The sequence below is a fragment of the Phoxinus phoxinus genome, assembly GCF_949152265.1.
Source record: "Phoxinus phoxinus genome assembly, chromosome: 18".
NCBI classification, from domain to species: domain Eukaryota; kingdom Metazoa; phylum Chordata; class Actinopteri; order Cypriniformes; family Leuciscidae; genus Phoxinus; species Phoxinus phoxinus.
In genome coordinates this window covers 2927734-2940969 of record NC_136893.1, presented here as the reverse complement: position 1 = coordinate 2940969, position 13236 = coordinate 2927734, and the positions used below count along the sequence as shown (strand labels likewise).

The window sequence follows — 13236 nt, the reverse complement described above, 5'->3', positions numbered from 1 at the left end:
AATTCCAGTTGCATTATCAGAGCACACGAGGTACAAAAAAAGTTTTGATAAAGGCCAAAGAATATCCTTCTCTTTTGTAATCTAGTTTTTAGTTGAAACTTGACACTTTTTGAGATGACTGGAAAAAAATGTCCCAATAAACCTGAATTCACCCAATGTGGTTTTGACACCAAAACATTTTTTTTTTCAAATTCAAAGAACTGATTTCACATCAGAAGTAAGTTTTTAGTTGCAATTCCTTTAAAAGATGATTGTTGTAGTTTTGACACCAAATAATCACATTTTCAAATTCAAAGAACTTTTTTTTTTTTTTTGAGTTGTGATTTTTAATTTGAAGTTAGTTTTTAGTTGCAATTCTTTATAAAAGGTGAAGTAAACGTAGTTTTGACACCAAATAAACAAATAACTTTTTTTTGTGTGTGATTTCACATCAGAAGTCAGTTTTTAGTTGCAATTCCTTTAAAAGGTGAAATAAATGTAGTTTTGACACAAAATAAAGATTTTCAAATTCAAAGAACTTTTTGTTAGTTGTGATTTCACATCAGAAGTCAGTTTTTAGTTGCAATTCCTTTAAAATGTGATTATTTAATTGGTGTCAAATCTACAACAATCACATTTTCAAATTCAAATAACTTTTCCAAGTTGTGATTTTTTTATTTGAAGTTAGTTTAAATTAGTTGCAATTCTTTATAAAAGGTGAAGTAAATGTAGTTTTGACACCAAATAAACAAATTTTCAAATAACTTTTTTTTTTTAGTTGTGATTTCACATAAGTCAGTTTTTAGTTGCAATTCCTTTAAAAGGTGATTGTTGTAGTTTTGACACCAATTGGCTTTATGCACAGCTGCACTACTTCCTGAACTTCAGCCAGCTCCTTTGTTTCCTGTCTGCCATTTTTGGACAAACTGATTAATCCAGGTGTGCCTGACCTCAGTAACAATAATCAGACACACCTGGATTAATCAGTTTGTCCAAAAATGGCAGACAGGAAACAAAGGAGCTGGCTAAAGTTGGGCATAAAGCCAATTAAACAATCAATCACATTTTCAAATTCAAATAACTTTTTTTTTAGTTGTGATTTCACATCAGACGTCAGTTTTTAGTTGCAATTCCTTTAAAAGGTGATTGTTGTAGTTTTGATGCCAAATAAACAATCAATCACATTTTCAAATTCAAATAACTTTTTTCCGAGTTGTGATTTTTTCATTTGAAGTCAGTTTTTAGTTGCAATTCCTTTAAAAAAGGTGAAATAAATGTAGTTTTGACACCAAATAAACAACAAATACAAGCCAAAGAACATCTTTCTCAGTTGTGGTCTTTCCATTTTAAGTCAGTTTATTCGTAAACAATCTCACTGCACAGACGTGTCACCCAATATTACTGAGACATCAGATTTAGTTGAGCTGGTTTTAACTTCAGCTTCGGTTGCATCTTCACACGACGGCTGAACTCAAAAGCCAAATCTGGTTGAAATCTGGTTAATATGATGCAACACATTGTGTAACATGATTAAAATATTTTATTCAAAATATACAGTTGCATGTTTGCCGTGTGTAGAGTTGTTCACACCACTTTATGACCAGAAAGAACTTCGTTTATGTTAATGATGACAGTAATGCACCCAGAAACATACATATTTTCCAGGTTTCATTCTCGAATCATGTCCTCTCCTCTCTTTGGCAAGACATCACAAGCTTGGCTTTCATCTCATTAAAGACACGTCTGTCTTGTTTGTTGAATCGCACCAATGACCGAGAGGAGAGAGCAGAACGGTGTGTGTGAAATGGACGCGCTGGGCAGTGTGTGTGTGACGGTGGTGGTAATTCAGTCAAACATGTAAGTCCGCAGTGCCAGCGTTTGCCGGTTTGATGTCATACGGAGCGGCTGGATTTGATGAAATGGGATCTTCAGTCGTCCAAGAAGAAGTAGTTTCCACTCTTCTTTTGTTCCACATCCTTAAAAACGATAACAGAAAAAGAGTTTTTAATGAAGAGGTACAAGAATAAGGCGCTTTCAAAAGCTTCGAAACCTTTGAAGCATTGATACTAACGGTACGTTCACACGGGGCGTGAGCGTCAACGCTTGACGGAAGGCGTGGCTGAAGTTTGGCAGACGCCATGGTCATAACAGCGTCAGCCAATGAAATTAGACAGGAATGACAGGATGAAAGTGAAGAACGTGATTGGCTGCCGCCTGGCTACTGTATTTGCATAGAGCGATCCTGATTGGCTGACGCTTCCGTCTGCGGCGCTTCACTGGCGTTGCTCGCGGCAGAAGTTGAAAAATTCTCAACTTCTGCCGCGAGCAACGCCAGTGAAGCGCCGCCGACGGATCCACAATCCTTTTCGGCAACGCTTGACGTCACCCATTCAAAGTCAATGGGAAGCGTTGACGCTCACGCCCCGTGTGAACGTACCGTAATATTACAGCGAAACATTATTAAAACAATCTGTACTGGGGTTTAAAAGACTATATGTGACCCTGGATCACAAAACCCAGTCACGTGACACACGGGTATATCTGTGGCAATAGCAACTATACATTGTATGAGTCAAAATTATCCATTTTTCTTTTATGCCAAAAATCATGAGGATATTAAGATCATTTTCTATGAAGATATTTAGTACATTTCCTACCGTAAATATATAAAACATGTATTTTTGTGAGTGAATGCAGCACAATCGTGAACATAACTGCACAACTTTAAAGCAGATTTTCTCAATGTTTAGATTTTTTTGCTCCTCAGATTCCAGATTTACTATAGTTGTGTCTCGACCAAATATTGTCCTATCCTAACAAACCACACATCAATGGAAATATTATTTATTCAGCTTTCAGATGATGTATAAATCTCAATTTTAAAAAATATAGCTGCAAGCAGCGATTACGGGCCCAAGCCGGTGGCACCGCCACCCCGGTGCCGGTGCCACCGGCTTGGGCCCTCCATCGCTGCTTGCAGCTATATTTATATATATATATATATATATATATATATATATATATATATATATATAAAAAAAACCGCCACCCCGGTGCCTTTAGGGTTCCTGTGCACGACGGGCAATAACGTAACTCCGCTTTGACTGTCGAGAAGAAGTCTGCTTTAGAGCTTGCATCAGTGTGGGTTCTGCAAAAGTGCGCATCGAGGGCACATATCAACCACAAAGTATGCGTGAGCACCCTTCTGAAACCTAAAATGAAAAATAAGACACCCTACAGTCTCATGGACTTAACGGCCACATGAAATCAGCAGCCATTGTAAGTACACAACACCGACAATTCCTATGAAGTGTGGTATATATATTCATTGAAATTACTGTACTTTAAAACACTTGTTTAAAAGAAAAAACACATGTATACATAGTATAAAACACTAGATGGCACAATATACCTAGTTTTAATAGTCTTTCTGCCCCCCTCCCCACACACACAGAGACAGGGGGGGCTGTCTGTGTGTGTGCCCTCCCTCCCCTCCCCACACAGACACACACAGGGGGGCTGTCTATGTGTGTGTGTGTGCCCTCCCTCCCCTCCCCACACAGACACACACACACACACACACACACACACACACACACACACACACACACACACACACACACACACACACACACACACACACACACACACACACACACACACACACACACACACACACACACACACACACACACACACACACACACACACACACACACACACACACACACACACACACACACACACACACACACACACACACACACACACACACACACACACACACACACACACACACACACACACACACACACACACACACACACACACACACACACACACACACAGAATGGCTGGGGGAACTCTGTCAGAGAGAGGCAGAGAGAGACAAAACCACATTCAAACCAAAATATCTGACTTCCTGTTGGTCGGAGCTAATGACTGTAAATCAGAAAGTTGTCCGGCTCGATGTGCACAATATACATACCAAGTTTTGTGACTGTAGGTAAAACTAACCCCCCCACTTTTGTCAAAAGTAACACTTCCTGCTGCCAGTTGGTGGCGCTATAACTTTGACTCACATTAGTTACATCCATGTGATCGCTCTCTTACAACAAACACGCTACTGAAGTTTCATCAAGATCAATTAATGTATGAAGACGTTATAACACATCGTGTTTCTCTTTTCTCGCCATAATTTCGTTTCCTCACCACGGCCAAACTGTTCGAGATATCAAAAATCCGTCAGCAATTTAGTATCCTCAATGTCTTGACGTCATGCTGACCGAGTTTGGTTGCGATTGGATGAATTTTCTAGAAAGAGTGTTTCAAATTCCAGGGGCATGCGTTTTCATACCACCCACAATAGCCGACTTCCTGTTGGGCTGGCGTAAAACTTAGAGCACGAAAGTTGTTCGGCCCGATGAGATCTAAATGTGTACCGAGTTTCATATTATTACATGCAAGCGTGTTTGATATATACGGACAAGTGTTTGAATCCCATTCCAGGGGGCGCTGTCGAGCCCCCCTGCCACGCCCGGGTACCAGCTTCAGCCGCGGGTTCTGACCTGTGTGCAAAATTTCAAGAGTTTTCGAGCACGTTAAGGGCCCCAAAAGTTAGGGATGCATCGATCCGATATTCAGTATCGGTATCGGCTCCGATATTGCCATTTTTGCCAGATCGGGTATCGGTCAGACGAGGCCGATCCAAATCCGATATTGTGCGTATACTATTCTGTGCTATTGTTAAGCCCCACAAAAGGCACAAAAACATTATAAAGCACCATAAAGTTGTCGTGCACTATATTATAAGTGTTCGGAAGCCATTATATAGTATAATGTGAGATAGAAATTAATATTTAAGTCATTAAATTCAAGATCACGTTTACTTTTCCCTCCGCTGCGGCTGTCAGTCATTCTCCATTCAGCATCAAGCAGTGCGTCACGTTCGGTTACGAGTCAACACGATGAAAAACTCTCTCCAAGATGATTCAAAGTTACTATAATTATACTTGATCTGTAGATAAAGGGCTATGGTTTTGCATTAAACAACTTTATCTTGCTGGACTTTATTGCTGTACCTTAATCATGTTAACGTTACTTTCTACCGGGTGTCTCTCACAACACTGGAGTAGAGTCAGAGCATTATAATTGTTCTTCACGCGCAGAGTAACTGACATTTAAAACTGTTTAAAGAAAATGCTCTGTTTAAAGAAACTATTGCATAGATGGATAGATACTGTATAATACACTACGCATCAATATGCCTTTCCTTTGTGATTTGAACTTTTCAATGCGGAATCGACGCGCTGCGCGCTGTGACTCGTGTTGCTTCATGCGCATCATTCTGCGCTCGCGATGCGCATAAGCGCTGTGTGCCGCACTGTACTGGAGCCTTTCATATCATAATACAGCGACGCAATGAACGATTATTTCTAGTTCTGTCCTATCTATCATATGTTGCTGCCTCATTAAACCGCTGTGCTATAAATTTAAAACATGTCTCAATTTTATAGTAGGCCTAGGCTATATATAAAATAATTAATCTTTTTGATTTTTGTTATCTTGTTTTTCATGAATGTATTTTACAACAATACAAAGAGCAATGTGTAACGTTTTACCAAATTTAGTGTTACACTTATTGTCTCATATTTGTTCCCCACTAAATGTTTTTTTCATGTTCAGATTTAATACAATTATTGTGCACTTGTGATTTTTTTTTTGGCTAAATTTTACTGCTGAATTATCCACTAATCTAGTTTATAATAGCATTTTTGTCACAGATTATGATCATATTTTTTTTTATTTGTTGTTTTTCTTTATAATGAAGTTGTCTGTATTAAGTAGATTGTGTTTAACACAAAATAGTGACTATCAGTTCAACACACAGAGTTATAGAAATTCTACTTGATTAAAAATAAAAAACTGTGCTGGTATCGGATTGGTATCGGTATCGGTCGATACTCAGAATGTTTGGTATCGGATCGGATCGATTCTGAAAAAATGGTATCGTTGCATCCCTAAAGTGCCCGAGATTTTGCACACAGCAGAGACAGGGTTAAACTAAACTAGCCCCCCTCCTCACACACACACACATACACAGATCCCCCCCTCCCCTCCCCACCCCACACAGACAGACACACACACACAGAATGCCAGAGAGACAGAGAGAGACACAATTCACATTGAAACCACAATATCTGACTTTCTGTTGGTCGGAGCTAATGACTGTAAATTAGAAAGTTGTTTGGCTTGATAAGATCAATACACACGCTGAGTTTTGTAACTGTAGGTAAAACTATAACTAAGTTATAACACACTTTATGCATCCTTTTTTAATCATAAATTCGTTTCCTCGCCACGGCCAAACCGTTCGAGATATCAAAAATCCGTCCGCAATTTAGCATCCTCCATGTCTTGACTTCATGCACACCGAGTTTCGTGGTCATCGGATGAATTCTCTGGGAGAAGTGTTTCAAATGCCAGAACATGCGTTTCCATACAGCCCATAATAGCCGACTTCCTGTTGGACTGGCGTAAAACTTAGAGCACGAAAGTTGTTCGGCCCGATGAGATCTACATGTGTACCGAGTTTCATATTATTACATGCAAGCGTGTTTGAGATATGGACATGTTTTTGAATCCCATTCCAGGGGGCGCTGCCGAGCCCCCCTGCCACGCCCGGGTCCCAGCTTCAGTCCGGCTCTAATGGCCGCGGGTTCTGACATTTGTGCAAAGTTTCAAGAGTTTTTGAGCACGATAAGGCCCCCAAAAGTGCCCAAAAGGTAGTAAAATAATAATAATAATAAAGAAGAAGAAGAAGAAGAAGAAGAAGAATAAATAATAATCCTAAGAAAAACAATAGGGCCTTCGCCTTTTCAAGGCTTGGGCCCTAAAAAAAGACCCATTTGACTGGTTTTGTGGTCCAGCGTCACATATTTAGTAATATTATTGATGGCACTGACACTATCAGATTAAATCAAAACAAACTGAATTGAACTTGTTTCATGATTGAACTTTACAGTCACTGAACGGACTTGAGCTGAATAATGTCTTCTGCTTTACAGCATTCTGTATTGTATAGAGTGCTATAGAAATAAAGCGGACTTGACTACTTGATTGAATTGCATTAACACTTGATCATGAAGTAACAGTTTAAAAGTGAATTAATTTCAGGATAAATGTGATCCAAAGGAAAACGATCGTCCAGTTTAATCGATAAAGTGTCGTTTGGAAAGGCATGTTCACCTTAATGGAATTGAGTTTGTTAATTCTTGGTCTGAAGTTGTTTGGGTCTCTCCTGAACGTGATCTCCAGCTGAGATAAGAACTTGTTCATGCCGGCCAACAGGTTCTGTGGACTGATAACAAACACATTTCAACATTAGTTGCATAATCAATAACATGATCGTGATTATGAATATAGAATATATCACTAAAATATTGCAAGAGCAATATTTGATTCATTTGGAAAATTAATTTTCTATCCACAGGAAATGTTTACTCAAATCCACAATTAAAAGTATTTACTGTGCAGTAATTATGCCTTGTAATGCAAGATCTAATGAATAATTGTAACCACAGTTATGATAGCTTATAATACTCATCTACTGTTGCACCTTTAGAAAGTATAATGCATTACATCACATGACCAAACCAATTTCAGATGCAACAAGGAATCTGCAAATATTATAATGCATTTTAATTTTGGTCATAATAATATATTAAAACATATAATGCATTACAATGTACATTATGATATATATATGCATTATACATAAAGCAGGGTTCGTACAGATACTGTGAAAATAAATTCCAGGACTAAAAATCAGAGATTGCACTTATCAAACAATATCTTTAATATTTTTTATACTCAAATGACAGATATAAGGTATCCAAAATACAACGTATTTAATAATATATTAAATAGAACGTTTATAATGGGTATTATTGTTCAATTAATAATATTTTATATTGTAATGTTGGCGTACTTTGTATCGAGAAAATGTCTGATGGGTTAATTTTGCATGAAAATATTGTATTTGTATTTTCTTTAATACAATTTTTTTTTTTCATATATTTGGTATTTAAATAAGTCAAGAAAACTGGAAAACCCTTGAAAAAAAAGCCAAATATGGCTTTTTTCCAAGGGTTTTCCAGAACTTATTTTCTAATTCGAGTCAAATTCGAGTACTTTAAGCACCTTGTACGAACCATGATAAAGGTTTCAATTTATGGCAAGTCATGTGCAAAGGAATCTCCCATTACAAACACATTAGCGCTGCAAGTACGTACGCGTTGGCGTTGGTGCATCTGGAGGGAATTCCGTCAAAGACGATGACTCGGTCCGCCAGATACGTGGCCATGATGAAGTCGTGCTCCACCACGAACGCCGTCTTTTTGGCGTGAAGGATGAATCTGCCAGGCAATGAAAGACACGAATAAATTAAATAAGCATAAACCACATTAAAAGACAAAATCAGCCATGAGAGTAGTGCTGGACGGTATGACAAAAACAGCGGTTTCTCCCGGTAACGGCTGTACACAAAGCAGTATTGCGGTATATTAAAAGTTCATATCATAACAAAAATAAACACCAATATTCAGTATGAACCGGTATACCGCCCAGCACTACGTGAGCGTGTTGTGTGTGTTACCGTTTGATGACTCTGGCGGCCATCAGACGCTGCTCAGAGTCCAGATACGCCGAGGGCTCGTCGATCAGATACACATCCGCCGGCTTTCCTAAACACAGCGCGAGAGCGACCCGCTGCAGCTCACCACCAGACAGATTCTGGACCTGCACACACACACACACACACACACACACATCAGTGAGACCTGCCAATCTATTCATCTGTGCAGTGGACTCCAGCGCTGGAATTGTAAACTAACTAACTAAAAATATGTTTTCAGTCATTGCAGAAATTAGATAAAATACAAATAGTACACTAAAAACTTCAACAATAAAAACAACTTTAAAAACAAACTTTCAAAAAAGACACTAAAAAGTGTAAGTACATCAACAATAAAAAATAAATGTATATATAATTATAATAAAAAAAATATAATTATATATAATTATATTATAATATATTTTTTTACATTTTTAGTTATTTTAATTTTAAAAAAAAATTTTTTTTTTACTTTAAGGCTTTTAAAGTTTGCTCTGAATAAAATAGTTTTTTTTATCATTTGTTAGTTTTTATTTATTTATTTTACATCATGTAAATGCTTCTAATGTGTCTGAGGAAAGGAAAAAACAAGCTACTTCAGATTGTTGCACCAAGAAAGTAAACATTAAATACATACAGGCTACTTTAAATATATAAAAGAATACAAAGTGGCGATAAAATATTTCAGAGCTGAACAAGATGGATCCTGAATAGTATATAAATAGGCCTGGTATTTACTCACGTCCTGGTCGATGATGCTTTCGATCTGCATGGGCTTCATGACGTCAGTGACGAACTGAGGGTGTGTGTACGCGTCTCTGATCTTATCGTGCAGCAGGGCTCGCACGCTGCCCTGAAACACACACACACACACACACACACACAGTGAGTATTCCTGCAGTTTGACCTATAGTTTACAGCTCAACACTCACAATGTTCAAACTCACTTTAAATTTGGGGCTGATCTTCTGTGGTTTGTAGCTGACGTTCAGGATGGGCACATCACCTGAGAAACACAACAGACACTCACATTCCACTAAAAGCCATTTACAAATGTGTGTTTGCATGTATAAATCTGCCTGTTTGTGTGTCGATTTTCTATTCCTGTGGGATGAAAATTCCCAAATGTCCCAAAAAATAAAAATAAATCATATATAAATGTATTTTAGCTCCATTAGACTCTAGTAATTATTATTTGCATTAATAATAGAATAAAGAAAAAAATTGTTTTAACGCCATGACAGATGGTTTGGCTATTTTAATGTCAAGTAGCAAGAAATACTATAAAAGTGTACTTTAAAAACCATAAGGCGTTTCAAATTTGCTTTGAATAAAAACTCTAAAATGTAATCCTGTTAAAAAATTATAAAAAAGTTAGCAAAATAATAATTTCAAAATAGAACTTAAACCAGCACAGTTTAATAAAATATGTTTAAGAGATACTGGACTGATATTCAAGATCCATTTTTCCAAAAATATTTTGAAACTAAATTGGATTAATTTGAATCAAAAACCCAAAATCTAATACAATCTAGTAGAAATCAAATAAAAAATATATAAATATATATTTTTTAAATGAATAATGTCTTTTTCAATGAGCTGAAATATGCAGAATATTAATGTTCACCTCCTGCGTCTGGTTTGAGGCCCCCTGCAAGCATTCTGATGAACGTGGTTTTCCCAGTTCCTGAAACAGGAAAACTTGTTTAGTGGAAAATAATGCAATCACAATAATCACTTCCTTAAATAATAATAATAAAGTATTGATTTGTTTGTGTTGGTCTCTCCAGTACAAGTATTTTTGGGACGGTTCTGGGATGCAACCTTCGGCTAGCGGGTGTGTCCTGCTAAAGACGCCTAAACTTGCTCGCAAATTACAGCAAGTCATGTAAATTCTTTCATACACAAAAAAGTACATGTACAATACATGTATGTTAAGTCATTTTAAAAGGTTCAAGTCTTTGCTTGGGTCTCTTTTTTATTACCACAAACCAAAATAAATATCCGAATACTCGATTCATGGTCAAAATAAATTAGGGGTGCACCGATCCGATATTCGGTATCGGTATTAGTCCGATACTGGCCAAAATCACTGGATCGGATATTGCATGAATCGCGGGAGTATAACCCGATCCGATACGATCACGTCCCATATACCCCTTTTCCACCAGCAAGAACCAGGTGCTGGTTCAGAGCTAGAGCCAGTTCGGAGTTGGTTCTACTGACGGGTCTTCTAAGAACCAGTTTGCTTTTCCACAGGCTAGAGAGCCACAACAGAGCCAGATCTTACGTCACACATCTCATGTTGCCCAGCAACGCTAGCGCCAAACAAATACACACCACCAGGCTTGTTCGAGATGGTTCGGCTTCTCGCAGACCGATCGCCACATGACATTAAAGCACTGCGAAAGCGATCCAAAAGCACAAGGAGTCGTATCTCTCCACACACTCCCGGAGCTCTGATCGGTCCGCGCCGCTCCGATGCATCTCGAACAAGCCTTACATCAACAATGGCGATATTGCGTTACTATTGATGCTCATGGCTTTGTGAACCTACATCGGCATCCAAACACGGCGAATCCAACGCGTTTGTGCAGCTCGCCGTAACTTGCATAGACTGAGATTACAATCGAGCAGCTATTAGCTCGATTAGCAGCTGTTTCAAAAATGGCGGTCACAAGTTTCTTTTCGTCTTGTTGGTCACGGTAACCCCGCCCCTAGCTCCTGACGCAAGCGGTTCTTACTTCTAGCCCAGCAATGTTTTGGTGCTACTTAAAGGACAATTCCGGTATTTAACACCTTGAGTCTATATTGTAGTTTGTTTTGGATGAACAAGAGTGGTGGACAACATTTTTTTGACAATGGTTCCTCTCTCGAGTTTTTGACTATAATAGAATTGGCCATGGACCCATTTAACATTGGAGTCAATGGGCATGTCCGAAAATGTCATTAAAACAGCCAATAATGTTCGTTTACAAAACTGTTAAACTCACCGAGTGATTAGTGGTGTTCGTTGATGATTATAAACAATATATCGTCGCAATATATGATTCCAATCCGTTTATTTTGCTATAGTGGAACTATTTTTTCAGACACTTCACAACCGTGTAACTTCCGCTCAATATTTGAATCTGAAGCGTTAGCACACTCCCGACCACTTGATGGCGATAACCGATGTTTCAGTCTCGCGGGACACTCACGGTCACAGTCGAGTTCAACTTCATATTGCACTGGTCAGTGGTCACGTCTTTCATTATGGTTAGAATTTGTGCGGTCAAAAACTGCGGTAAAGAGCTCTGCTCGCTAGCCTTATGAGAAATGGAAGCGAGCAAAAAGACTACATCGACCAAATGTAAACAGCCCCCTTTCCGTTTCCGGTAGCGCATTTATATTAACGAGCACTCAGTCCTTCAACAGAATTCAATAGGATTTTACAAAATGACGAATAAAACACGACAGAAACTATTTCGCAACACTTTTTGTTTCTGGAACATCAACTAACATCACTAATCACTCGGTGAGTTGCACAGTTTTGTAAACGAACATTATTGGCTGTTTTAATGACATTTTCGGACATGCACATTGACTCCAATGTTAAATGGGTCCATGGCCAATTCTTTTATAGTCAAAAACTCGAGAGAGGAACCATTGTCAAAAAAATGTTGTCCACCACTCTTGTTCATATCCAAAACAAACTACAATATAGACTCAAGGTGTTAAATACCGGAATTATCCTTTAAGAACCACTTTTACTGGTTCGGAGCTGGTGGTTTGGTGGTCGAAAAACAAAGAACCGATTTGAAACTAGGCTCTGGCTCCGAACCAGCACCAGCTCTGCCTTGGTGGAAAAGGGGTATTAGTCCTAAATTGTCATACAAATGCTTAACAACACCAGAGAGACATGCCGTAAAGAGAGATGAGCAACATGCGTCATGCAGGGTTGCCAGATTTTCACATACAAATCCCGCCCAATTGCTTCTTAAAAATAGCTAATCGCGTTTCGGGGTGGGAGAGACCGCGGACTTGGCAACACTGGCATCACGTGAACGGTAGCTAGAGGTGAGTGAAGTAAGCGAGCCCTCTCAGCAAATGTCCATCCAGAAAAACTGAACTAGAATTAAAGATTATAGTTTGGATATAAACACTGACGTCTACAGAAGCAATCCAAATAGAGAAAAGCACCTTTTGAAAGTAACATGGAGCGTCAAATAACAATGGTATCGATTACATTGTTGCACCACTAGGTGGCAATAAGTGACTTAAATGTATTTGTTATTTAATCAATCAGCGGTTTTTGAATGAATGTCTTGAATGAATAAGTCGCACAAACGCGTCCTCTCACCGTTCTCTCCGAGCATGACCATGATCTCGGAGTCGGTGAACTCTCCCTCGGTGATGGTGAGCGAGAACTCGCCCATGCACTTCTTCATGTTGGGATACTGGTAACGACACATCTTCTTCACCTCCTCCTCAGCCGCCGTCTCGGCCACTTTAAACACCAGAGACGTCTCTCTGAAGCGCAGGTTCTCTGTCGGCACGAAGCCGTCCAGGAAAATATTGATTCCTGGGGATAAAAAAAAATA

General features: G+C 38.7%; 1 protein-coding gene across 1 annotated transcript in view; it reads right to left on the bottom strand.

The window, feature by feature from the left end:
• Positions 1-1317: 1317 nt before the first annotated feature.
• Positions 1318-13236, bottom strand: part of abce1 (ATP-binding cassette, sub-family E (OABP), member 1) — a 31147-nt gene continuing 19228 nt past the window's right edge. Inside the window, exons 11-18 of the mRNA XM_079589588.1 lie at positions 12996-13217; positions 10281-10340; positions 9601-9659; positions 9396-9506; positions 8636-8778; positions 8274-8396; positions 7228-7339; positions 1318-1955 (exon numbers count right to left, since the gene is read on the bottom strand). Of these exons, the coding sequence (XP_079445714.1) occupies positions 1908-1955; positions 7228-7339; positions 8274-8396; positions 8636-8778; positions 9396-9506; positions 9601-9659; positions 10281-10340; positions 12996-13217 (878 nt within the window). The 3' untranslated portion in view covers positions 1318-1907. The remainder of the gene's footprint in view (positions 1956-7227; positions 7340-8273; positions 8397-8635; positions 8779-9395; positions 9507-9600; positions 9660-10280; positions 10341-12995; positions 13218-13236) is intronic.